Raw genomic sequence first — 25,007 nt, forward strand, 5'->3', positions numbered from 1 at the left:
CATGAGCTGAGGTCTGGTGTGATCAGTGGCTGGACCACAGCAGGGGAGAAGGGGGGCCTCAGCGATGGGGGTCTGGAGTAATAGAACTCATTATAAGTGGAGATAACGAATCCAGGAGGCGCGGATTTGACCTTTGGTTCACTGAACGACTCTGGACTTTCCTTCCTTCTCTGTGCTTCTTTCTTCATCCATATCTGGAGAGATTAGATAGCCTCATGGGCATGTGGCCAACAGATGGGGTTGATCCCAGTGTCCCTTCCTGCTGAGCCACTGATCCCCCACAGGCCCTCAGCACGGAACTCAGACAGCCTCTCTCAACACTGACACCTCCTTCCCATTCTTGACCTTGGACTCTGTCATGCTTCTGTCAACTGAACTGCATACTAGAATTACCAGGGCAGGTGGAGAAAATCCTTAATCTCAGACCTTACTCCAAACCCACTGAATTAGAATAGGGCCCAGTTGGGGCGCCTGGGTGGCTCAGTGGTTGGGCTGCTGCCTTCAGCTCGGGTCATGATCTCAGGGTCCTGGGATCGAGCCCCACATCGGGCTCTCTGCTCAGCAGGGAGCCTGCTTCCTCCTCTCTCTCTGCCTGCCTCTCTGCCTGCTTGTGATCTCTCTCTGTCAAATAGATAAATAAAATCTTAAAAAAAAAAAAAAAAAAAAAAAAAGAATAGGGCCCAGTTATTTAAAAAAAAAAAAAAAAGAGGGGGCTCTCGAAGACAGTCCAATGTGCAGACAGGGCTGAGAACCACATCTAGATTTAAGCTTAGGAATTCCCTGATTTTTATGGGAAAGAGGGAAAGCTAAAGAGAGGACTACTTAGACAGGAATCAGTTCAACATTGTCGCCTGAAGCCCTGTCCATGTGACAGCATCCTCCCCGTCCCTCCCTGCTCTAGCTGCTTCCCATCCTGCCATCAGGTTCCAAGAATTTCCCAGCATCCCTTTCATAGAAAGGAAACAACCCACCCAGGTTTACTGAGGTGTGGTAGACAAATTAGTTCCTGTCCCCGCCCCAGCCCCCCAAGGCATCAAGATTAAGGCTTCTGATTAATGATTTGCAAGTCAATTAATCAGCCACTGCTTTTGAAACCCCATTTCTCAAATTACTTCTCTTTGAACACAAGGGCTTTCTGATATCGCCTCACTGTCTCGAGACTCCCTTTCCTACTAATTGAAATTCCAAGATATTTCTTCTTCTTGTCAGCTTATTGGTATTACTTGTTTGTAAAATATTTGCAAACAGATTACTATTCACCTGTAGTGTGTCAGAGGTGAGCACTAAAACAATACTTTATGCTTCCAGCTCAAAGGAATGTGCTGATGATAGCTCACGAAATTATCTATGGGAAAGCTGATTTTTCATTTATTGATTTATTTTCACCACACCTTCTTGCAACAAGTATTGGAGATGTATTACAATAAAAACACAGGTACAACAAGGCTCCGAACAACTGATTTATATGTTTCCTTGGAAAATGGGTTTTTTTTTTTTAAAGATTTTATTTATTTATTCGACAGAGAGAGATCACAAGTAGGCAGAGAGGAAGGCAGAGAGAGAGGAGGAAGCAGGTTCCCTGCTGAGCAGAGAGCCCGATGCGGGACTCGATCCCAGGACGCTGAGATCATGACCTGAGCCGAAGGCAGCGGCTTAACCCACTGAGCCACCCAGGCGCCCCTGGAAAATGGGTTTTTAAAGTCCTCCTTGTTGTGGGGAAGAGGTGGGGCGGATGAAAATCAGCTCTCTTCTTTAGAGGAGATGGTGCAAGCAAGCAGAAGCCGTGGAGTCAAACCCCAGGCTTCAGCTCCGGTACCCCACCTGCAAGGGAGGAGCCCTGGGTCCCCGGTGACCTTGTTGTTTAAGGTCAGCAAAGTCGCAAGAGCAAAGACACGCAAAATTGTATAAAGGCTCCCATTCTGTAGAAGTGTATTTCTTTTTCAACAACAGCTCATTATAGGTGAGGGGACCCAGGACCCACATTCTTCCCCCTGTGGCCACACCCTGCCCTTGGGTCCTGGGGTTGTCTGTGTGTAGACAGATGGAAAGAGAGGCACCGAGAAGGGCTAGCCGCTCCCAGCCGCCGAGCATCATTTCCGGCCACATTCAGTAGAAGAGAAGGCAGTCTCCCAGCCTCCGCTCCGCACAGGGAAGGCCAAGGGGAGGAATGGACCGTCTGCCAGCTCGGCTGGGCACAGCAGCATAACTCTCCTGCACTGTTGGCTGTGAAACGAGGGGTATGGGTCACAGACCACTATCGGGCCTGTGGGAAAGGCTCCGTAAAGGGTCGATGCTGTTTTTACCAAATAGTGACCATAACCATTTGCTCTGTGTGCAGTTTCAAGCCACCGTGGAGGAAGGAGCCGTGGGGGTTATCGTCAACTTGACAGTCGAGGACAAGGACGATCCCGCCACAGGTGCATGGAGGGCTGCCTACACCATCATCAACGGAAATCCGGGCCAGAGTTTCGAGATCCACACCAACCCTCAGACCAACGAGGGGATGCTGTCCGTTGTCAAAGTAAGGACGCTTCCCCTGCTCCTTCCTCTTCACCAGACAGAGGGTCTCCCGGCTGGGGAAGGTCAAGGAGAAGGCAGCCCTAGTCTCCTCTTCCTGCGGTTGAAAAAGAAAAAGGCTCAGGGCTTCAGGGTGTATTTATATCCTCACGGCCACAAAACCAACCTGTTTCACATGTTCTAGGAAACTCAAACATATGTGTAACCTTAAAAAGAAACCAAGTTAATTTTTAAATGAGATTTTCCATATGATTGATACTGAATTATCTAAGATATGCAAAACAGGACAGCCCCGATCCATAAACGCCATCGGGCGATTTTCCAAACCTGCAGCTGGAAGACAAAGCTCAGGTACATATACAGCCTCATCATAAATTCTAGAAGCGCACCGTCCCCCCCACCCGGTGTGTGTGAGAGCTTGTGGCACAGACACTAGGAGAAAACCAGAATCACGAAGGGGCGTTCTCTTCTCCCTGCATCGCCACCGTGGCCGTGGCCAGCCACGCGGAGCCTGAAATGTTAGCATACAGGAGTGTCACCCGGGAGGCCAGTTATGACCCAGGTTCCCCGGCCCTTCCCATGGGAGAGGTGCCACGGGCCCAGAAGATGCTGGGGTTTGTAGAGCACAGCCTTGTGGATGAGCCCTGCTGGACGATGTTTGCACCTGCAAATTCTTGTGGAGGAGGTGCCTGCAGCACCTTGAACTCCCTCTGGGCCTCAGTTTTACCAGTGAGTGGACTCCCTTTGCTTCAGAATTAAAATGGAGATTCTGCCTCCCTTTGGCTGCTTGCCATGCGAATTGCTCTGAGAGCCTTGGGTTCTCTCTGCTTCTCAACCCACCTGTGTCGAAGCAGGACAGCTTTCTGCAGGCAGGCCTTGCCTTGTTCCCCATGCTTTTCACTTTGCCAGCAACCCTGTGCTTCATTAGGAATGTCCTCAGGTCAAATAAGAGAATACCAGGCTGATAGTGGCTTAAATAATAAAGAGAATTTAATGATTTCCATAACTAGATGAAGATAGGTCAGTCTAAGATTGGCTGGCAGCTCAAGGCATCAGAGAGCGAGCAGGGGACTCTGTAAATGCTTCTGGCTTTTTTCCTCGCGGATACAAAGTGGCTGCCAAAACCCTGGGCATCACATCTTCCCCCTGTGTTCTAAGGCAGGTAGCAAGAAGGCAGCCTGGCAGACACGAGAGAGTGCTCTCAAGTGCCCCCTCCTCACATCGGGGAAGGAAATATCTTTTCCAGTGGTTTCTCAGATAATTTCCCATGACGTATCATTGGCCAGATAACTCGGGCCCGTCCCGGCTGCAAGGAAGGATAGGAAGTACAAATCTGGCTTTTAGGGCCTCCGCAGGAAGAGAGGGGCAGGGGAGCACGGGGTGGGCATGGTCACTGGGCAATGAGCTGTTGTGCCCTAACCAGTTAGCAGTGAGCATACCGAAGAATGAGCAGAAATTACAGGGCTCTGTGGCTCCCAGGGGAGTCCCTCCTCTCTGCAGGACCAAATCCTAACAGTTCTGGAAAGCAAGTACCTCTTTCCTCTTTAAAACCTTCTGCTCAGCAATGCTCTTAGTTGCTTTGTAAACCTATTCCAAAACTGTCAGAGAGTTACCCTTCCCACTGAACATAATCTACCCTGCATTTTAAGTGTATTATCTCTTCTGTCCCTGGAGGAGATGGAAATATCCAGAAAGCCTTGATCCCCAAACCCATAATAGGCTTGCAAATCACTGTTGGCGCACTTTCAAACCTTCCCTCTTCCCACAGGTTCTTTACACTTCCCGTGTGGGCTGGCTTTCCCAGCCTGTGACGACTCCGTGATGCTTGTCCACACCCTCACTTGACACTGATGAAATAGGAATTAGGTGGAATCTCTGGAACTTGATCAGAAGTGTTTAAGAAGTGTTATCAGAAGTTCAATTCCCTCCCCTCCCTGATCTAGAGACCTTGCATCAGACAGATCATATCACTAAAGTCATATGCCCCAGATGATGGAGGGCCTCTTCACCCAGCGTGAGCCAGGGCAATGTCCGGGAGGAGAGAGCCATGTTGCACCAGCTCCCGGCGGCTGCGCAGGGAAACCCTCGGCTGGAATTATTACAGCCAGGGACCGTGCAGATGGGAACCAGCGCTCGAGCGGCCCTGCCCTCCAGAAAGACATTGTATGACTCAGTGCCCCCTGCCCTCCCTCTGTGCACTGGTCACTTCCCAAACCCTCCAAGGCCAGGGTGGCGCCCAGGGGATGTCCGTTCTCCCTCCTTTTTCATCACACTCTCCGGGCCAACGCGTGGCTCAGTGCTGCTTATTAGCTGTGTGACTGTGACTGAGTTACTCAACCTCTCTGAGCCTGTTCCCTCAAGGAGGAAAGGGGACTAAAAATGCCCACTATTATGATGTAAAGTGAGGACCGGGTGCATTGACGCTCACAGAGCCCTCCTAGCACACAGTAGGTGCACAGGAAGGGATAAATAATGTCGTGGGATGGAATGAAGGGCGGTGGTGAAAACCAGACATGTATATTGTGGGGGTCGGGGAGCCATGGGTCTGGCCCACCAGTGTGGATTGAATTGTGTCCCCCAAGAAAAGATATTTTGAAGTCCTTACCCCCGGGCCCCCGAATGTGGCCATATTTGCAAATAGAGTCACTGCAGATGTGATTAGTTGAGGTCATGGTGGAGAGGGTGCGCCCCCCTCCAGCAGGACCGTGTTCGTGTGAGGAGATGACAGGGACACGCAGGGAGGGGGCTGTATGGCTACGGAGGAAGAGATGGGAGTGGGGCGGCTACAGGCCAGGGAACCCCAGGGTAAGGCAGGGAAGTTCCCCCCAAAGTTCTCAGAGCCAGCACAGCCCCATTCCCATTTGATTTTGTGCTTTCTGGTCTCCAGGACTGTGAGACAGTTGATTTCTGTATTATTAAGCTACCCAGTCCTTTATCCGGCAGCCCTAGGAAACTAACGCACCCACCAGGGTCCCTGACTAGGTGGGAGCAGATGCTCCCAGAGCCCCGAGTGCTGGCTCCCAGCCTCCATCTTCCCAGCAGAACAGCCCACCGAAGGGAAGGCAAGCCAAGCTCTGCCCGCTGGAGAGAGCCTGCAGCCAGCACCTGACTGCAGAGGGAGGCAAAAGGCCACCCACTACCCTGAGATGGGGCTGATTTGGTGATCAGGGAAAGTTCCAGAGCTCCCCTGGCACTGAGCTGTAGCTGGACTCCAGCAGAGACCACCTCCCTGCTCCCTTCTTCTTCTGAGAAGGCACGCCAGTACATCATGCTCCAAATCCCTGCCTCAGGCTCTGCTTCCAGACTTGGCTGGAGTCTCAGGGAACCCAGACAGAGCTCCTCACACACACACACACACACACACACCCCTATCATACACACATTCGCTCACATATACACACATGCACATCTGACATGTAAAAACACACATGTGCGTGTTTACTATATGGGCACACGTATACTGATCCAACAGAAACGTACACACTTGTACCTACCATGTAAAGAAACACGCATTTTAGTCATACTGTGTAAAGGCCATGTGTAAATAAACCAGACCACTTCCTCTGGGGACCCCGATCTTCTCTCCCCGCCCGGGTCTGCCCTACTCCATGCGGCAAGTGGCCCGGCCCTCCCACTCACCATGTCAGCCTCAACCTCAGGCTCAAATTCTGCTGTTCCAAGTCTCGTGGAGCTCACAAATGGAAGAAACCCCAGCCTGGTGGCTTTTCCATCGTGGTAGAAAAATCAGCTGGGCTAGATTTGGGATAAATGATAAATCTGGGTGCATGGCAACACCCTGGGCCCCAGTTTGAAATGTATGTCACCGAGGTCATGTATTTGGGGTGTCACTCGGGATGGACAGAAGTCTCTTACTGGAGAGGGATGGAGGGCGAGATATTCGTGTGTTACAGGGATGGGACCCACATCTAACTGGGTAGCTCCTCGGTGCCAGGAGCGCTACACCTGTTAACACTGTAAGTCCCTCTGGGAGTTGTGGCAGGTGTGGAGAGAGGGTCCTGTTACCATCAGGAAGCATTTCCTGTGGGTGTGCGTGTGCGTGCGTGTGCAGGGCTCTCTGCCCAGCTTCCCGGTCTCACACTGCTCCCACTTCCTGTGGCTCTTACAACCTTTTCACCTTTTGCTTCCTTTTGGTCGAGTGCGAACCGACTCCCCGCACTCACTTTGGTCCTGTCCTTCCAGCAAGAGCATCCATGTGTCCTGGGTCTGAGGCATTAGCTACCCATCGTCCCAGTCAACATGAGGAAAATTACTTGAAATAAACAGCCTGCCCTCATCCGACCTAAATGTCTCCCCACACGCCCTCAGTGACAGGATCTGATTGACTCTGCACAGCCGCTGGGGGAGGCGGGTTCTACCAGCCCTTTGCGACATCACCTAGAGTGGGGCCACATCTCAGTGACCCTGGGGCCAGGACCATCCACCATCATCATGCTGGAGGGTCCCTCCCAGGCACGGCCATGTGTCTCATAATCCCTGCCCTGTATCTGACCACAGAGCCCCTACTCATGGTGACCATTGAAAATTGCCCGCAGGTTTTAAATGCCCTCAGGTGGGGAAGGGCCCCGAGGCTTAACCCCACGTGTCTCCAGTCCCCTCCAGTCCTTTTCCCTATGCCACGCCCTTCCCGGAAATGCAACCGGCAGGAGAAACTCTCCTTTTCCTGCTGTCCAGAATCCCGCTTCGGCGCTTGTGGCCAGGGAGATGGAAACATTAAAGATGGAATTTGGGGCTGCCTTTTCCACTCGACCTCCCCCCATAGTAACCGAGGCAGGGTGACCCCGTAGTTGGCGAAGGTTTAGGTTTCAGAGTTGTTTGTCCCCGAAACCCACGGAGTGTCAGAGTCATGGGGCTACGGGTTACAGGTAGGAAGACTTTTAATGTCGGCAGGGTGAGGGCGTCATCTTTAGATGGTCTCAGACGGGGACCCTAGCACTCTGGGCTCACATCATGTGTTGTCACTTCTCAATCTCAAAAACAAAAACAAAAACTGCCAGCTTCCATCCCAATTCTGTATCTGGATGTTGCATATCCTTAAGGAGGACCCCACGCTGCATTCACATTAGCCCACAAAACCTGGATCCAAACCCGATCACCCACACGTCGGTTCGTGGGCTGTCGCAGGGACCTGGGGCAAAGGCGCCTTCTGCCCTCTGTAGCAGATACACATGCTGAGCCTCCCATCTCTGCTTTCCAGCCCCTGGACTACGAGATCTCCGCCTTTCACACCCTGCTGATCAAAGTGGAAAATGAGGACCCGCTGGTGCCCGACGTCTCCTACGGCCCCAGCTCCACGGCCACGGTCCACATCACCGTCCTGGATGTCAATGAGGGTCCGGTTTTCTACCCGGACCCCATGACAGTGACCAGGCAGGAGAATATCTCCGTAGGCAGCGTGCTTCTGACCGTGAACGCCACAGACCCTGATTCCCTGCAGCATCAAACCATCAGGTAGGTGAGCCGCTCTCTACCTGGAGACCCGAGTCACGCAGAAATAGTATTTCTTTCCCGGCTGCAGGCCTGGTTGTCAGGAGTGACCTAGCATTAAATTAAATCTGTTAGGGATCTGGGTAACGAGAAGGTACGTGTCGCAGTGAAGTCTGTGGCTGATTGTATCAAGACCAGGCTGAGTCCGGGTGGGGGGGCCTGCTGCCCGCACACCTGCTTCCCAGCAGTAGACCAGCTCAGGAGGAGAGGGACTTCAGGCTGTCTCTGTAAATGGCCAGAGGGGTCTGCCAAGCATAGTCCCTGGAAAAAAAAAAAAAAAAAAGAAAGAAAGAAAGAAAGAAAAGAAAGCCCACCTGCTATGGTGCCTTGCCTCTCAGACACTTGACCCACACTCTGGTCACCACAGCTTGCTAAGGAAGGCAGTGGCTGACTCCACAGACAGACAAGCGTATTAGGAACCCAGAGAGGTTCAGTAACAGCTCCAGGTGGCCCAGCTTAGTGGAGGAATCAGAATAGAAACAGGTCAGTATGCAAAGGCCCTTGCTCTATGCCTAGGGCTATGGATTCCCAACCGGTCAAAACGGGATGGAACAGACATCACTGGTCTATAGAACTGGAACATCGGGGTTAGATTTTCCACTGATAAATGGCAAGCCAAAAAAAAAAAAAAGAAAGAAAGAAAAGAAAACAGTCTTTTAAAAATTTCTGTCTTCATTTCTTAAACTCTGTCCGGTGCGAGAAGGAAGGTGTTTTCATGACAAGATTTAATTAAATGATCATTACCCACGGAGCCCGCGGAGACAAGCTGCTCTCCGCGGTGCCGTGTTTCACCAGCAGCCCGAATCGGGTATGCAGGTCCAAACGCACGCTTGTCTCCGCAAAAGAAAGTTATTAATCTTTCTCTTCCAAAATCTAATCTTCCTCTCCTAGGAGGAACAGATAATCAAGTATTAGATACACTTCTAATAAACACGGGTCGTATTTTCCTGATTCAAAACACCTGGAAACGTGTCACCATCTCCGCGCGGCCCCGTTACCAGGGAGCGAGCTGGCCGGCACGCGGCGCACGTTCGTTTCCAATCCCAAAAGGCGATTTACTTTCAGAACAAAACTTTCCGAAATGCCGGACGGATGAGATACAGGCCTGTACTATACCAAATCCGATAATAATGTGACCTGAAATCGCCGTTCTGTTCTCTCTCTTTGCTTTTCCTGCTGGGTACCAGGCAAAGGAAATACGCAATTTAAATATCAAAGAGCAAGTTTTCCTTAAGTCCTGAGCCAGGGAAGCTGGTCGCTTTCACAGCCGGTAAGGTGGACGCACTCATTTAGGTTGTCTTTGTGGAAGCTGAACGGTCATTTTGTACTTGTACAACAGGAGGAGGAAGAGGCGGCTCTGGGGTGGGGAGGAACCAAATGTGGAGTTCGGATGGGCTTGTCATTGCTGAGATGGCGTGGCGGGGAGCTCCGCCGTCGCTGGGTGACTTGGGATGTCGCCAATCAAGAAGCCTTAACAGGGTGGCGAGGGGCAGATGCGTGGTAGACGGCAGCAGCGGGAGAGGCGGGTCTGTCCGGGTTCTCTGTTTTAAGACCCACTCTGGCCGACTTGGGCAAACTGGGGAATTTGCTGGAAGAGTTCCTGCATCGCATATAGAACTAAAGAACATGCTGAGAGGGTCAGGCCCCGCGACAGCACAGGAACTCGGGGCCGTGCTGCGTCTCTCGGGGATGGGAAGGTCGGGCTGCCACTCCCCGGCCTCACAGAGAAGAAGGAGTGAACCGCCTCCGACCCTTCCCCCACTCGTGCCGCTCACCCACGCGGGTTCGCGAACCCCAGGTGCGTCTGCTCTCCGTAGCCCGCGGTCATGAGCCTCTCAGATCAGGGGACCAGAGCGGATGTTCGGATGTGGCCGCCCACCACGGCGGGCAGCTGATGGGGACAGAGGAAGGAGAGCCCATCTTGCAGATGGCGTGTGGAGCTGGGATGTGGGACCGGCCTCAGAGAGCCGTCCCAGCACACTGAGGCAGGCAGGATTCTGGCTCCGGAGAGGGAGGGCGTGACTGGCAAGAGCCCAGACATTGAGGGGGTGTCAGGACCAGGCTGGGAGCCATGGTGCGCAAGGACCCGGCTTCTGGCATGGGATGCGCACGTTCCTCATTGTAGCACAGGCAGAAGGTCCGTCTGCGGCACCCACCGCGTGAGAGAGGAGATCAGAGCGAGTGATGTGCTCCCCGTTCCTAGATGGGAGACCCGAGGGAAGAGGCAGGAGTGTGGGAAGCTCCAGTCGATCGGCATAGATCTGACCCTTCCCCGTAAGCTGCCAGTCCCTCTTCTGAGTGGCTTAGCCCAAGATGCCACGTATCAGCCCACGTATCTGAAAGGCGCACGGGCACGAGGGAACCCAGCACAAGAACTCGGGTGTCTGGCGTATGTTCTTACCGCACCTCTTGGCTCTGCTCCTCCACCCTGGGTCGGCTTCAGCCTCAGCCGTGCCTGAACGGCCACCGGCAGTGCCCGTCCTCAACCCTCCCACCAGGAAGAGATGCTTCCCGATTGAAAGTTCAAGTCCAAGGGCCACACTTGGGTCCCACCGAGCCAACTTGCACACACGCCCTTCTCGGAGCCAAATGGAGGGGGGGGGGGGGGGGGGGGAAGGCGTGCCCACTGTGGGCCCCACGTCCCACCATGATGACCGCAGGAATGCGGGATGCATTTCCCAGGAGTCAGGAATGGGGGCTGAGCCATGAGGAACCACCAAGAGTCACTGAGACCACGTTCAACGCTATGAGTGCCCTCAGGAAATGCCGCCGAGGTGTTTCTCTGTGGCTGGTTTACTTAACGAGCATTTACAGATTGAGCCTAGCAGTGTCTGGAGAGAACTCTCTTCCAGCCTTGAAGCAAAGTAGATGTGTGTGGGCGAGAGAGAGGGATTGAGAGATGGACACGTTTCTCTCTCTGGTCAGACTCCTCCCACACAGGCCTTCCCGCGGGACCCCAGCGTGGCCGGCAGGGCTCCTCTCTGGGCCTGGCTCTCGGCTCCCTCCACCGCGCCTCCCCTGGTGCTGGTGCTGAGCTCATCAGAGGCAGGGACAGCCTCACGGACAGGTGCAGCTCTTGCCACCAGAACTGGGAGCTTTGGAGCCCAGGGGGAGATGCCCCTGACACGGGTCCTGCCCCAACCCTGAGGGCAGGCTCCTTCCCTGTCAAGGCAGGGAAACCTCCTCCGCACCCCGAGCCCACCCCAAACTTAACAAACTTTCTAGCCGATTCCCATCACGGCTGGTGTCCTGGCTCCCGTGATGAAAGGCGCGTCTTGTCTCGGACATGAGGCTGGCACAGCCGGCCCCTGGTGGGCCCTCTTCATCTCACCGGGAAACAGTCAAGTCTGTGAAAGGCGCCTTGATCTCTGAGAAGTCTGTAATGCTGAAGACAGGAGGTGTCCGGGCATCAGAGTGAATATTCTCACTAAAAAGCCCAAGTTATTAAAACTTGTGAAAAAGCCCATCGCCGCCCTCTCCGCCGAATCAGAATGGACATCTGCGGGCTGGTGACAGCGCAACTCTTCTTTTTAATGACTTCTATCTTCTTATCCTTATTATAAAGTTAAGATAGTTCATGGAGGAGACTTTGGAAAAGGCAGTTGAGAATAAAGAATTGGTGATCATCTCGCCCAGGAAATCCCCTCCTGACAATGTGGGTATATCTCCGTCCGATGTCACATGTGAGAAACCTTCCGTTTTTATTACCAGAAATAGCTCCCATCACCCGTCCTGTCTGGGAACCTGCCTTGTCTGCTTCCCAGGACATGGTGAACAGCTTCTCCTGTCAAGACACGGCCATTATTTTTAATTGCCTGATAGAATTCTATTATCTTATTACATGGACGCTCTCATTTGTTCATTCATTTCCTTGTTATTAGATATTAAGAGTGTTTCCAATTGTATGCAATTATTTTTTGAAAAGGTCAGCGGACATGCTTACAGCTAAATTGTTGAATGCATCATTAATTTCCCGGAGAACTTTTTTGAAAATACTTTGCACCCAAAGTATTGGTATTGTTAATGCCTTTTGTCGTAAAAATAGTTCTTTTTTTTATACCCACGCAGTCACATTTATATTTTCCCTTAAGATTTGAGTTGATGTCAGGATTAGAAAGCCACTCGGCTCCGCCTCCCTCACCCCATCCCCCTCTGCACACTGCAGCCCCGGCTCCACGCCCCCAAGACAGGGGCCCGGCATTTCCCCATGACACTCGTGACGTTCAGGTGTCTCTAATAAGGAGCAGACTTTGCATCTGAGCTTGTTGGCTAATTGCTGTTGGAAGGAGCCGCTCAGTTATCCTTATGCTACACTGGAAATGTATGACAAATGACAAAATGCCTTTGTCCCACGTTCTCCACCAGTGAACTGAATACCAGGGAGGACCCCTTGGGCCCTGTTGGTTCCGTTGCTTTGGGGAGGCAGCCGGCCGCTCAGTCCCTCCCAACAGCCTGAGAGGACTTATCTCATTGTCTTTCACAATTGGGGGATTTCCTTGGGGGCACCCAAGTAGCACTTCCTATTTTGAGCATTTTTTCAGACCGAGCTCGTCTTGTCCGGGGTCTACAATAAACCACACCACAGCAGAGGTTCCTGACTACACACTGAATATATAAGCCATGTGTTGAGAAATATCATTCGTGCCGACATGAAATGACCTATCATTGCTCAACATGGTTTTGGAGAAAACATTCATCCAGGGAGCCCTGCAAGGGTGGGTCGAGCAGCGCTGTATCTGGGAAGATTGAGTTTGGCTGAACATAACATGAAAATTCAAAATGACCGTGGCTCAGAAAAAACAGAACTCTTTTTTTGGGGGGTGGGGAGTCTCCCGTAACAGAAGTCTAGAGTAGCCACAGCGGGGCCCAGGGCTCGTATGGCGGTCCCACAAAACTGCCATGGGGTCCAGTCTCCTTCCTGCTCACCAGTCGACTACCTCCAGGCTGGTATCCCCTTCCTCATGGGCTGTAATGGTTGCTAGTGCGCCAGGCTTCATGTCTACATTCCAGACTGTGAGATGGGACAAGGGGGAAGAAGAGCATCGGGTCTCCCATCTGTTAAGGAAACGTCCTAGAAGTCAGCCCCATTACTGTGTAAATCTCATTGGCCAAAATTAGTCCCATGACCACACCTAACTCCGAGGGATACCAGACCGTAGGGTCGTTTAGCTGGGTAGCAGCTAGCTTTTGAAACTGGGATTCTTTACGAATTAAGAAAGGAAGAGAGGATACAGTGTCGAGTAACTAGACGCTTCTGCCATGGGGAACTTTGGGGACTGAGCTTTTCTCCATAACGAAAAACCACAGGATAAATTTAAAAGGATCAAACCTGCCAGGATATTAGATTTCTACGTAATCAAAATAATAGATAATCATGTTGCTCAAGACCAAATGCTTGGCGGAGGGAAAGCGCGAGGATTGTCATTACCGCTCATTCGGTTGCTCAGTTGAACAGTGTTCGTTGGGAGCCTGCTGACCCCCCCCGGGGTGCTGGGCTTGCTTGTCAATGAGGGGGCCTCTGCCCGCAGCCCCCGGGGAGCTTGCAGTCGTGAGAGCAAGAGCATGGGTCCCACAAAGAAGGCTGGAGGCAGGAGGGCAAGGAAGGAAGGAGGAAAATACACGGTTTCCTTGGGAAGTCAGAACCAGCGGTCGCCAGCTGGGGACAAAGAGCCAGGCAGCAGAAATTGTGTCCAAGCATCGCTGCGGTCCGGAATCCTCCAGAAACCCAGCTCTCTCTGTACTTCTGTGCAGCCCTCCACCTCCTGGGACCGGGCTGCCCCCCATCCCCGCAACTGGAGGGCGTCTCCGCACCCCCCCCCCCCCCAGAGACAGGTGTTTGAGAAAGAGGGCGGTAAGCTTGCTGGTCCCGGGACAAAGTGCCCAGCGTGTTTATATCAACGTGCACCCAAAGCACCTTCACAGGGGGATCATTTATTGCCCATGAACCCGCGAAGGACACATCGTTGGCCTCCCTTTTCACCGATGAGGAAAGCGGCGCCTCGGGGAGCCTCTCGGAGTCCTCCTTCGTGGGAGGAGAGCGTGCCGACGTGGGGGGAGAGCGTCTGGGGCTGCTGAGAGCCCACGGTGCCCACGCGTGTGTCCCCATGGGGCGGGCTGGGTATCACCTCTGCGGGGGGTGGGGGACTGCTCTGACCTCGGGACTGTGCTCCCTGGGCATCTGGACATGTGCTTTCTGGACATCTGGCGCTACCCTCCTGACGCCTTACTGTCATTCCCGCCCTAACTCTCCATCGTCTCACCGATCCCGGGCCCTGGGGGGTGGGGTGGGGGGAGTGGCAGGCGGGTAACCATCCCTCCCTGATGCAGTCGCATCAGCACCACCTCAGAGTTAGCACTTGAGGCCCGGCACGTGGACCTTCCGATTCTCCAGGGGGCCTACAACGCTTCAGGGACCCGAACGCGTAATCCGTCGTCTCCACAGTTGGAAAAGAAAAGAACAAAATCTAAATGAATAGACCTCGAACATCCGGAGAGAGCATCGTGGCGACACGACCATGGTCAACTTTAAAGCCGGCGAAACCATCTGTTTGCAGCCCATTCGAGATCTCGCCTTGCTAGCGAAATCCTAGAGGATTATTAATGACGTATTCCTGATAGCTTAATCATGCCAAAGGCCAAAGTGATCTCAAAACTTTCACGGGACCAAAAAATGTATTTGGCCAGTGGGTACGTGCCAGGATATCTGCTAGGGCTTGGGAGGAGGCCACCAGGGACAGAGAAGACTCATCGAGGCTGAGAGTTCCTGAAATAGCCCCAGCCCGGCCTGGGCCAGGCAGACAGAAGTGCCCGGAGGTGAAATCAAGGGGAAATCGCAGGCTGTCTATGGGACATTTGGTTCTGTATCTTCTAAGATCTTTAGAAGCAGATGTCAAAAATCAGTCTGCTTGGAAGTTGGGATTTGGTCTTCACAGGCCTTCTCGGGAACACAGAGGCTCGAAGTGTATGGTAGCCTCCCATTTGTGGGGAGGGGAGGAGGGGGGTTTCAGACTCCTCGTGTTGCCAAGAACAGATTTCAAAACCAGATTTAAGAGTTTAATTTGGGGTGACTCCCACCTGTTAAATTTTAATCAGGAGTTAAAGGCTAAAAAATAACATTTCTACCTGGGGAAATTAAAAGAACCTCCCTCTACTCAAATATATTATTAACACTTCATCTTAATTAAATGTGGTTACTGACCTCAATAACGGGATTTGGGGTGAGGTCCTTTCTGTTTCGCTTTGTTGAATGAATTAATCCTTTCCCCAGTCAACAAACACAGAGCTTGAAATGCAAATGAATTGTTTACAGTGGTGCCTTTGTAGCTTTTAATTAAACTGATGTTCTTCCATTGCAAGTTTATGGTGGCAATACGTTTTATCGCCTGCTCTGGCTGTAGAGTTTTTTAATTATTTATGTAAATATATCAGCACAGCTGACTCTTATTTTTAGTGGTCAGATTTTCTGTTAGGAAGATGCCGGGGGAAACAAGGTCTAATAAATTAAACAACCGAATGTTTAAAGATTTAACATCTTCAGTGGCGAAAATTAGAATTCTGGCTTTTATGACGATCCAGAGATGGGAGATTTTCATTATTAACCTCAATTAGAGGCACTCCGTTCGGTTAATATGAAAGAGCTGACCATTTGGACCAACAGTTGAAAGGTTATTTTATAATCCAACCACCTTTTTAACATCCGTCTCCACGTGTTGTTGTAAATTTGCCACGGGCCAGACTCTCATTACTGAAAGCATTGTTTCAAATTGGTTATATTTGAATATAATTAGGATGGTCCTTCTAGCCAGCCTGAGAAATTAGTTCTCGGGGCCAACATGGGAAATACTGACAAACGCTAATATGGTTTCTCGCCCACTGTTTTCTCTAAGCTGTTCACGCTACTGGTTTGGTTTGGTTTTGGTTTTTTTATTTTGATAAAGGCATTTGAGATAGACCAAGGTTGCTGCAGAAGCTACCAAGAACGTATTGATAGAGAGAGGCACACGTTTCAGGATGGCAAGAGAAGTGAGTCGACCAGGGAGAATGGCTCATTTGTCTTCTCACCCCACTTTGTCAATCAGCAACACCAGGCCGTGGCCGAGAGCGTCCAGGGGACTCACGAAGGGCTCACCATGGCCTCAGTACTAACACGGGTGAAAAACCAGAGACAGTGCGTCCTGTAACTAATTCAAGAAGTGTGTTTCGGCAGCAGCTCCCAGTTTTGTCCCAGAGGAGTCATGCAGTTTGCATTTTCAAGTGGTGAGGCCCTGAGCCAAGGTCTCCCACAGAGTTTATTTCAGGGGGCTCCTTGTGTACGCTAGCAGGATAAGAGCAGACCCCCATGGAGTCAGCTCTAACCAGCCTTGCGTTCCTGCATGAGGGCCGCGTGTGTGGATCTGGACGAGGGTTGGGGTGGACTAGGCCAGCTCTTACCACTGCTAGGTAATGAGCACTTACAACATGCCGGCCTTTTTCTAGGCACAGGGGAGACAACAGCAGCAGAAACAGTTTAAAAATATATCATAGAATGTTTATATGATGAAGATTATATGCCAGTGGGGCAGAGAGAAAGCAAGCAGGAAAGTAAATAGCCTAGTTGTGGGTGATCAGTGCAGAGGAAAGAAAAGAAGTGGGGCCGGCAACTCTAGAGAGGGGGTCAGGAAAGGCCTTGCTGCTGGCACGGCATTTCAGTAGGGAACTGAAGGAAGCCGGGGTGCACCATGTAGATATGTGGGGAGGAGGTGGAAAAAAACAAGTGCAAAGGCCCTGAGGCAGGGTGTGCAGAGGTGTGAGATGCGGGGAGGCAGGGGTCCTTGGATCTGGGGCAGAGTGGGTGAGGTGGGGAGATGAGGCCGGAGGGGCTTGGAGGTAAAGCTTTGATGGTGAACAAGACAGGAAGTTGAATAGTGGTGGTTTTGGAAGAGGGCAGAAGAAACCGCACAGACCAGTGGGGAGGGACCCACGATGAGCCAGGTGGGAGGTGGAGTGGCGTTGGACTTGGCCGTAGCAGTACAAGCAGTGAGAGGCAGGCCATACGGAGCATGTCTGAGAGGGGACGGCAGCCGGGATGTGCTAACCAGTCGTGTGCGTGTGCCCGTGTGTGTGTTTGTGTGTATGTGACAGAGAGGAGTGACCGTTGACTCCCAGACCAGCTGGACGTCTCTGAAGCAGACGAGCTCCCTTGGGAAGGGACTCAGAGGAGGAAGTTTCGATCACACTGAGTTTGAGTCGGAGGTAGGGGGCAGGACTTGGAGAGCAGGGAGGATCTAGGCTAGGCAGAAAAGTCCGGGTGCCGTCCACGTTCAAATGGAATTTAAATCCCGGAGTCTTCGAGATCCCCAAAGTGGTTAGTGAAAGCAGAAAGGAACGGAGGCCCCGGCGTGGCCCTGCCTGGCACATTCTACACCAGGCCCCACCTCCACAAGTGACCCAGCCACAGTTAGGTACGCGCACTCTCACCTGGGCGGCTGGACCCCAACGTTGCCGAGCCGAAGTCGACACAGACACAACTTCCCTGGGCCCAGGATGGAGTGGACCCTCAGCCAGGAGTGGCTCAGCCCTCGGCTGGCCTGGCTCTGCCCATCCTCTTCGCTCCCGCCCCCAGCGTGTCCTGCCCCACCCCCCGGTCCACTCCTCCAACAGCGACACCCGCGCCGGCCCCTTGCTCCCAGCCGCACAGATGCGCTTGTGGTTACGACAGAAGTAGCGGGCGTTTTCTCTGTCCCCGACTCTGTTCTCCGGGCCTTACGTGCTCGGTCACATACAATTTCCCAGCAACCCATAAAGAAGGTGCTGGGTTGGCCCTTCCTCCCCGGTGAGGACAGTGAGGCTCAGGGAGAGTCAGCAACTCACCCAGAGTCCCCTGGAGTCACACGCAAGAAATCTGATTGCAAGACAGACCTCTCTCCTTCCTGCTCCTCTGCCTCCCAAGCCAGACTCAAGCCGGGGCTCAGCCCTCCGGGTGTGCTGGCAAACAGACTCGATGGCCCTGCTCTATCACGTTCCATTTCTCAGAACAAAACCTTCTGTTTCTGATTTGAGTGGATCGTCCTGAAATCTATGACAGCTTCTGCTGCTGAACCCCACAGTGAAACACTCCACTGCCCAGATGCCTGGGAGGGCCACAGGCAGGGTTTGGGTAGAGCCGTGTGGGCAGGGGTTGCAGAAAGCCATGGCGGGGCGGGGGCGGGGGGGGGGGGCGTCCTCTCGCCACCGTCATCCAGCAGGGAGGCCTCTGTCACAGATTCCCTGTTTCTTTCCTCCCCACCTCCCAGGGACTCCTGTTCAGACGGGGGGTCTTGGAGCGGGGCTCACTTCCCAATGCTGCCAGACTCCTCATGGGCACTGGAGCAGCACAAACGTGAAACCTGTTTTCTCCGTGGGTGTGGGCGAAGCAGATCTTGACTCTTCCTTCCGTCTTGCCTCCAGGGGCTGCCGCAGAGCATCCCGCTCCACCCCAGTCTCATGTGGCCTCGCAAAGGGAGGTGGCAAAACCCCGGGACTCCAGGGGAGTGCACGACTTCATGGGAACAAATTCCCACTCAGCCACTTTGCAGATGTGTCACCTCGGGCAGACACCCCGTTTCTCTGTGCTCGGTGTCCTCCTTGTAAAGTAGGGGGAAGCACGGTCTCAGTGACAGTCACCGTGGAGGGGAATTCAGGGTAAGCGCTGAGAACACAGTGCCTGACCCAGAGTAGCCACTCAGCGAACCAGTCGTCATTCCTAACACAGAGTGGAAAGGCATTCGTTCAAGAATGAAAAGGGTATTTTCCTATAATCTGCGGTTTTCCCAAATTCTGGACTTAGAATAAGCCAAGTGTACGAAACACTTATTAGGGCTGAATGTGGGAGTTAGTTGCGGCTCCCAGGAATGGCGCTGGGGCCAGAGCCAACCCTAGGGGCTGTCATTGCTGAAGGTCTCGTGACAATGGCTGTCTCCTCCTCATTCCTGGGGAGATAGAAGGAAGCAGAAAGAAGCTTCTAAATACTAAGTTTTGTTATTTGCCGTTCACTCGCCTGCAAGCGAGTCCTCAGAGAGGACAGAGCACAGGGCTGCCTGGTGAACCGTTACTGAGCAGCACCTGCAGATGGCTGACGTTCAGAGGGTTGCAGCCCAGCTTCCTGACAGACGGCTGTGCTCGACTTCGCAATCATTGTAGAGCGTGTGTAGCACAGTCCTATTTTCTGCTAGTAAAACTGTTCCTGGTTTGAGCATCGGGATTAAATGGGTCAATATTTTAAGATGTTCTGCAAAGCCTCTGATGCCGTGCAAATAACACCGTGACTAGTAGAGACTCTGTTCCCCAAACAAGTTGAGGATCTGGGCGACTGTGATGAACAGAGATGCAGCAGAGGAGACTTAACCAGGGAGCAGGAGTGGGCATTACAGTTCAGCGCCTCTGATTACTTCCCGTTCAAGGACCTGTCGGCATCCGTGGCGCCAAGCAGCAGAAATCAACATCAGCGAGATTAAGTGGAATACAAGAAGTCACTCGATTGATATCGGGGACCACAGAAGGGACAGGAGGCCAGAGGATAAACCAGGGGGAAAAAATGAGTGGCCACCAAAGAGAACCGAGCAGGGGAGGCTATCGGGGCTACCCCCAAGGGAGCAGCCTGGCACTCCAGTTACACCTCCCGGGGTGAAAGCAGGGCCCCTCCACCCCGACCCTGCACAGTGAGAGAAAGTCAGATTTGCCAGAGTTCAGCTGCACGTCCCCAAGCCAGTCCCCCTGCAACCAGGCAAGTAGGGGAGCGGGTGGCTACCTCCCACCACCACCACCCGAAACAGGGGTCTGTCCAAAGGGGAACCCGGGACGCTGTGGCGAATGATAAAGGAGGCATGGCTCTGGAGGAAGACTGTGGAGTTCTGGGTGTTCTCAGAACAGGGGGGCAGTGAGTGACACAGTCTCCTGGGGCACATGCTTTTAGGATGTGCCAGAAAACCCAGCCATCAAGACAAACAATCTACCCAGACAATATTTTTCATGTCAAAATTCATACGAAAATCCATGCTAAACAAAATATCAAATTTATAAGTAAAGTAGGATCAGTGGTGCTGATTTTTCCTTTTGCTGCCAGCTCTGATAGGGTAGGAGCACAGACTGTGAAGGCCATTCTGCCCCGTTGGGCCCATTTCTTCAGCAGATTGAAAAGAAGGGATCAGAAATGCTCTGTGACTTTGTGGCTCGGGGGCAGGTGTGAACGTGCATTCGGCCGAACCCTAGACTGCGTGGAGACCCTTTGCGCCAGGCCTGATCGTGCATCCTGGTGGCGCGGGCAGAAGCAGATGCCCTTTCCACAAGAGTGAGAAATGACGGGAGAACTGTAACCTTCCTCACCCACAGAATCCGGAGCCGGGCTCCAAAGGAAAGCAAGAGAGATCTGTGGACTGAATAAATAAATACAAATAAAAACAAATGAGGCCGTAAAATAATGTTTAAGATGATTAGGGGGGGGAAGAACAGGAACCTTGAACATAAGTAAAACACAACGAAATAATAGGAGAGGCAAATGTGAGACGCAACTAAATACAACATCTAGAAATCCCGGTGCTTTATGTCATTCCCACGCCGATGCCGGGGCAGTGGGTGTGGTCACCCCCACCCGACGGAAGAGGAAGCGAGGGACCCAGATATGTCAGGGTCGGAAAGTTAGTGAGTGGAAGGGACAGGATTCTAATTCAGACATGCTTATGTCCAAGAGTTTTTTAATAAGGAAATTATTTATTTTGAGAAAGGGGAAACCATCATTAAAAAAAAAAAAATCTGCAACAGTGCAACGTGCATTCTCCTTAAGTCCCATAAAATATCTTTAAAATTCTATTCCGATTAGGTTCTTTATTTCTCCAGCTAAGCTGAGGGTCGGCGTTCAGAGGGTCAGTGTTTTCTCTGTTCTCCCCCTTGAATTCTTTGTGTCTGGGGCTTCTTTCGAAATCTACAGAGATGGGAAAACCAGAGGACCCAGTAGAGAGAGAAGAGCTGAAAAAAATGGCTCTTAGGGCCCCCGCTGGTGTCCTTCTGAGTGTCCTTCATGGGATGCCCACAAACGAGCTGTTCTCTGGAATGGAAATGAGCTGTTCTCTGAGCAGCTGCCAAAGAGCCTCTGTGGGCGAGGGATTACTGTAAGGTATTTCACCCTTACTGTCTAAAAATTAGACCTCTCCAGCTCACAAAATAAATAATGCATAGATCGTCTCGTTACCGGGAAGGTACATCTACTCATCTTAGCGACGACGTCTTCAGTCTCTGCGTTCTTGGGACTCCGCTGAGTGCGCTTGGTGTAACCCACACCCTGCTCACCTGGACGGTCATCATTGTCCCTGCTGGTGTCCCTCTTCCAAGCTGTCCTCCTCCGAGTGTCTGTCCATGCAGTATTCTGCTGGTCTGGCCATCTGATGGCTTCTCTCTCTCTCTCTCTCTCTCTCTCCCTTTCTCTCGCCTCTCCCCGCTGCACGCGTGTGGCCCATCCCCGGTGTCTTCTTCCCTCTTCAGAACTGTACAGAAATCATGCTCCCCGCAAAAAAAAAAAAAAAAGAAAGAAAGAAAAAGAAATTATTCTGCCTGCCTCGAATCGCACCCAGCCTCATTATTCACACCTGCTGTATTTGCAAAGGCAACATGCTAAAATTTAATTGTAACCCAAAATACTGGCGGCGTTTTCGTGGTCACGTGCGGATACGCGTGGAACAGCAGCAAAGCGGAGACGCTTGTCACACATGTTTCCAGCTGAGGTCAGAACAAGCCATGCTCGGCTTTCTTGTCTCCGCTCTCGTACAGTAAAGCAGCGTGCCCTCGAGGTCTGTTTGGCGCCACATTTTTTGCATTCTCGGGCTTTCGGGTGGCGATGTTGCTGTCTCCAATGGCCCTGGGAGTGGTGCTGCCTGGTGTTCCTCCGTGCAGGAAGGCAGGGACGGTGCTAGAGGAGCTGCCTTCACGACCGAGTTACAGTCTGCTGGCCACGCGTTCAATGTTGTCCATCAACCATGTGTGTGACATACAGTGTCTTTAAACAGAAGCGCACGTAAAATTAGGCAATGGGTGGTTTAGTTGACAAAAAGGTGACCAGAGGCTCGCAGGAACCTAGTCCTCTGTGTGGTCCAGGAGCAGTGGCTGGGGTCCCTCACTCGATGCCTAGTGCCTAGACCCCGGTGCCTAGACCAGGGCTGTGGGGGGTAGCAAGAATGGACGGCCCCTGCCTGCCTGCACGCTGGCGACCTGTCTGCCGTCCCCCTGGGCTGTGAGCCCCTTGGAGCCAGGGGCCGCGGGAGTCTTGAACCATGCCTGATGCGTCACGGGCAGTCAACAAATTTTTGTTTAATTCATGAATAAATTGGAAATAAGCAGTCATCATCAAAGCCAGTTTTCCAGCAGGCTTTAGACTACAGTGAACCCTGTCCGGTGGTTAATATTTAATTCCTTTTTGCAAAATCTAGAAAGGGATTTCCATCAGGGTCTGACTCTAAGAAACAGTGGGAATGAGTGCCAATTCAGTATTTTTGTTTAATTATCATTCGATGCTCCTCTTTGGTGCAAGCCTCCCCTTCGAGCTTGAGAAGATAAACGATGCTTCCCTCTCTCCCGGTGCCCCAAGCACCTGGGCTCTGCCGAAACTCCTGGGGGGAGGGTCATGGCCCCCTTGGTAGGGGGATGGTGTTGCCCAAGTGTTCACGGTGCTGCTGCCTCAGAGAAGCTCATGAGGTGGGCAGAACACCTTTCTTGGAAGCCATTTGGCTTCTCTCTGGACCAAAAAGGTAGTCCTGGGAAGACTCTTACCCACCGAGCCCACTCACTTAGAACACAGAGAGCTGCTTTAATAGAAAGCGGGGCCAGTGACTTGTTGCTTCCATTACAGCTTCTGCTATGAGAGTACGAGTCAGCAAATCTTTCCCATAAAGGGTCAGATGATAAGGAATAGAGGCTTTGTGGGGCACAGGGTCTCAGGCTCAACTACTCAAGTCTGCCGCTATAATGCAAAAGCTGCCCATCAACTGATAGGCGTGGCTGTGTTCCAATAAAGCTTTATTTACACAAACAGGCAGAGGGCCAGATTTGGCCTCTGGACCACAGTTTGCCAGTCTCTGCAGTAGGTCTCTGTGTGATGTGTGTGGGGTCCTGTGTGATGGGGTCTCTGCGCACCCTGAGCCCTTTGAGAAAGGCCTGGGTCACACAGACTCTTTTCTCCCCAACTTCTGGCACGGTGCCTGCCCCCAAAGAGAGCCGTCAACCAACCCCTGCTAAACGCGTGACTCCAGGACACAGGCATTGTGAAACGTGCCAGCCGGATGCAAGGTGATCTACCCAGTGACGGTCCATCAGTCTTTGTCCGATGTCCATCGTCAGTACTCAATAAGGCGGCAGTTGCTTCTCTGACAACCGATCAAAGCAATAGTCCTGTATTCATTCAATAAGCAGCCTCTGATGGGGCGCCTGGGTGGCTCAGTGGGTTAAGCCTCTGCCTTCAGCTCAGGTCATGATCCCAGGGTCCTGGGATTGAGCCTCACATCGGATTCTCTGTTCAGCAGAGAGCCTGCCTCCACCTCTCTCTCTGCCTGCCTCTCTGCCTACTTGTGATCTCTGTCAAATAAATAAATAAAATATTTAAAAAAAAAAAAATACCCTAAGGAAATACCCTCAAAAGAAACCTTTAAAAAAAAAAAGCAGCCTCTGAGCATCCAGATGTCAGCCCTGGAGACTTCAATAAGCTTGTGATAAATCCTGACACCCTGCCCGGGAGCAGACCAGAGGCTTCCCTAGGATTCCTGCAGGTTCCAGAGGGCTGGAGAAAGAGGCCCCGCGCTGTGGCTCCCCGTGTCCACTCCTGACAAGTTCCTTCCGCTGCTCGTTGTCTCGTCATCCTGCGCCCGCCCTTTTGCTCTGTCCCCCTGCCACCCAGGTACGCACACATGCGCGTGTGCACAAACGCCTGCGCGTGCCCGTTCGCCGTCACCAGCAGAATCAGGATGTGACGGGGAGACGGTGACGTGGCCCCAAATTGCTTCAGGCTGGATCCCCACGGTCCCCGAGTGCAGATCCTTCTCACTGCCCCTTCCCTCTGTGATTTTTGCAGGATATGTTCCCCCAAAGCACCCCAACCTTGGCACCTATGGTGACTCCTCCCCTCTCTCCAGTCTCTCCCTGTCACACACCCCCCTACTTGCCCCTCTGTGACCCTCCCTCCCGCCCAATCCCCCTCGGGCATCCATGGGTTGGTGCCAAGTCCCTTCGGAGGAGGAGAGCATGTTTTCTAGATTTTGATATAAATTGCCTCCTAGAGCACATACTGTTTTTTGTCTGGCGTTTTTCGCTCAGCACAGTTGTTCTGTGATTCGCCCATGTCGGTGTCCTGTGTCCCGATTCTCCCTCAAGAGCAGAAATGGGGACCTTCTGCAGAGTAACTTGTTCTCTCCAACTCCCACCCCCCAGTGGGCTTCAGGCTCACCTCTAGCAGATAGAACACGGAAACCCATCTGAAGACCAAAAGGGCCCCCCACCCCCGCCAGAAGGCCCCGGTGGTTTTAACAGCATGCCTCCCCCCATCCAGGCCTTCCCGGCCTTGAGCTACTTCAACAATTGTTTAATGAGCACCTACTGTGTGCCGGGTGCTGTTGTGGGAGAGGAACCGAGCAAGCAAGCGCTTCCTCTTGGGGAACAGAGAATCAGGAAGGAAGCAAATAAAAAGTTGCTTCCAGATCTAATAGGTGTTATGGGAATCGATGGAAAACACTCGGGAAGTCGTCTGGAAGGACAGACATCCAGCCAACTATAGGGGTTCCTTCTGGGGAGTGGAATGAGAGTGGGGTTTGGGCAAAGTCTCCCTCTACTTGTTTTGTTTACAGGTTTTCAGAGTGTAGTCTCATATTTCTCATGTTTAGTTATTGAAATGTCTTTTTTTTTTAAGACTTTATTTATTTATTTGACAGAGAGGGCTCACAAGTAGACAGAGCAGAGGTGGGGTGGAGCAGACTCCCCACTGAGCAGAGAGCCTG

At 52.3% G+C, this 25,007-nt stretch overlaps 1 protein-coding gene across 1 annotated transcript in view; it reads left to right on the plus strand.

The window, feature by feature from the left end:
• Positions 1-25,007, plus strand: part of CDH13 (cadherin 13) — a 987,824-nt gene that overhangs the window by 893,621 nt on the left and 69,196 nt on the right. The window contains exons 9-10 of the mRNA XM_059382150.1: positions 2,339-2,521; positions 7,733-7,986. Coding sequence (XP_059238133.1) covers positions 2,339-2,521; positions 7,733-7,986 — 437 coding nt within the window. The remainder of the gene's footprint in view (positions 1-2,338; positions 2,522-7,732; positions 7,987-25,007) is intronic.

Source organism: Mustela nigripes, chromosome 17 (assembly GCF_022355385.1).
Source record: "Mustela nigripes isolate SB6536 chromosome 17, MUSNIG.SB6536, whole genome shotgun sequence".
In the NCBI taxonomy this organism is placed as follows: domain Eukaryota; kingdom Metazoa; phylum Chordata; class Mammalia; order Carnivora; family Mustelidae; genus Mustela; species Mustela nigripes.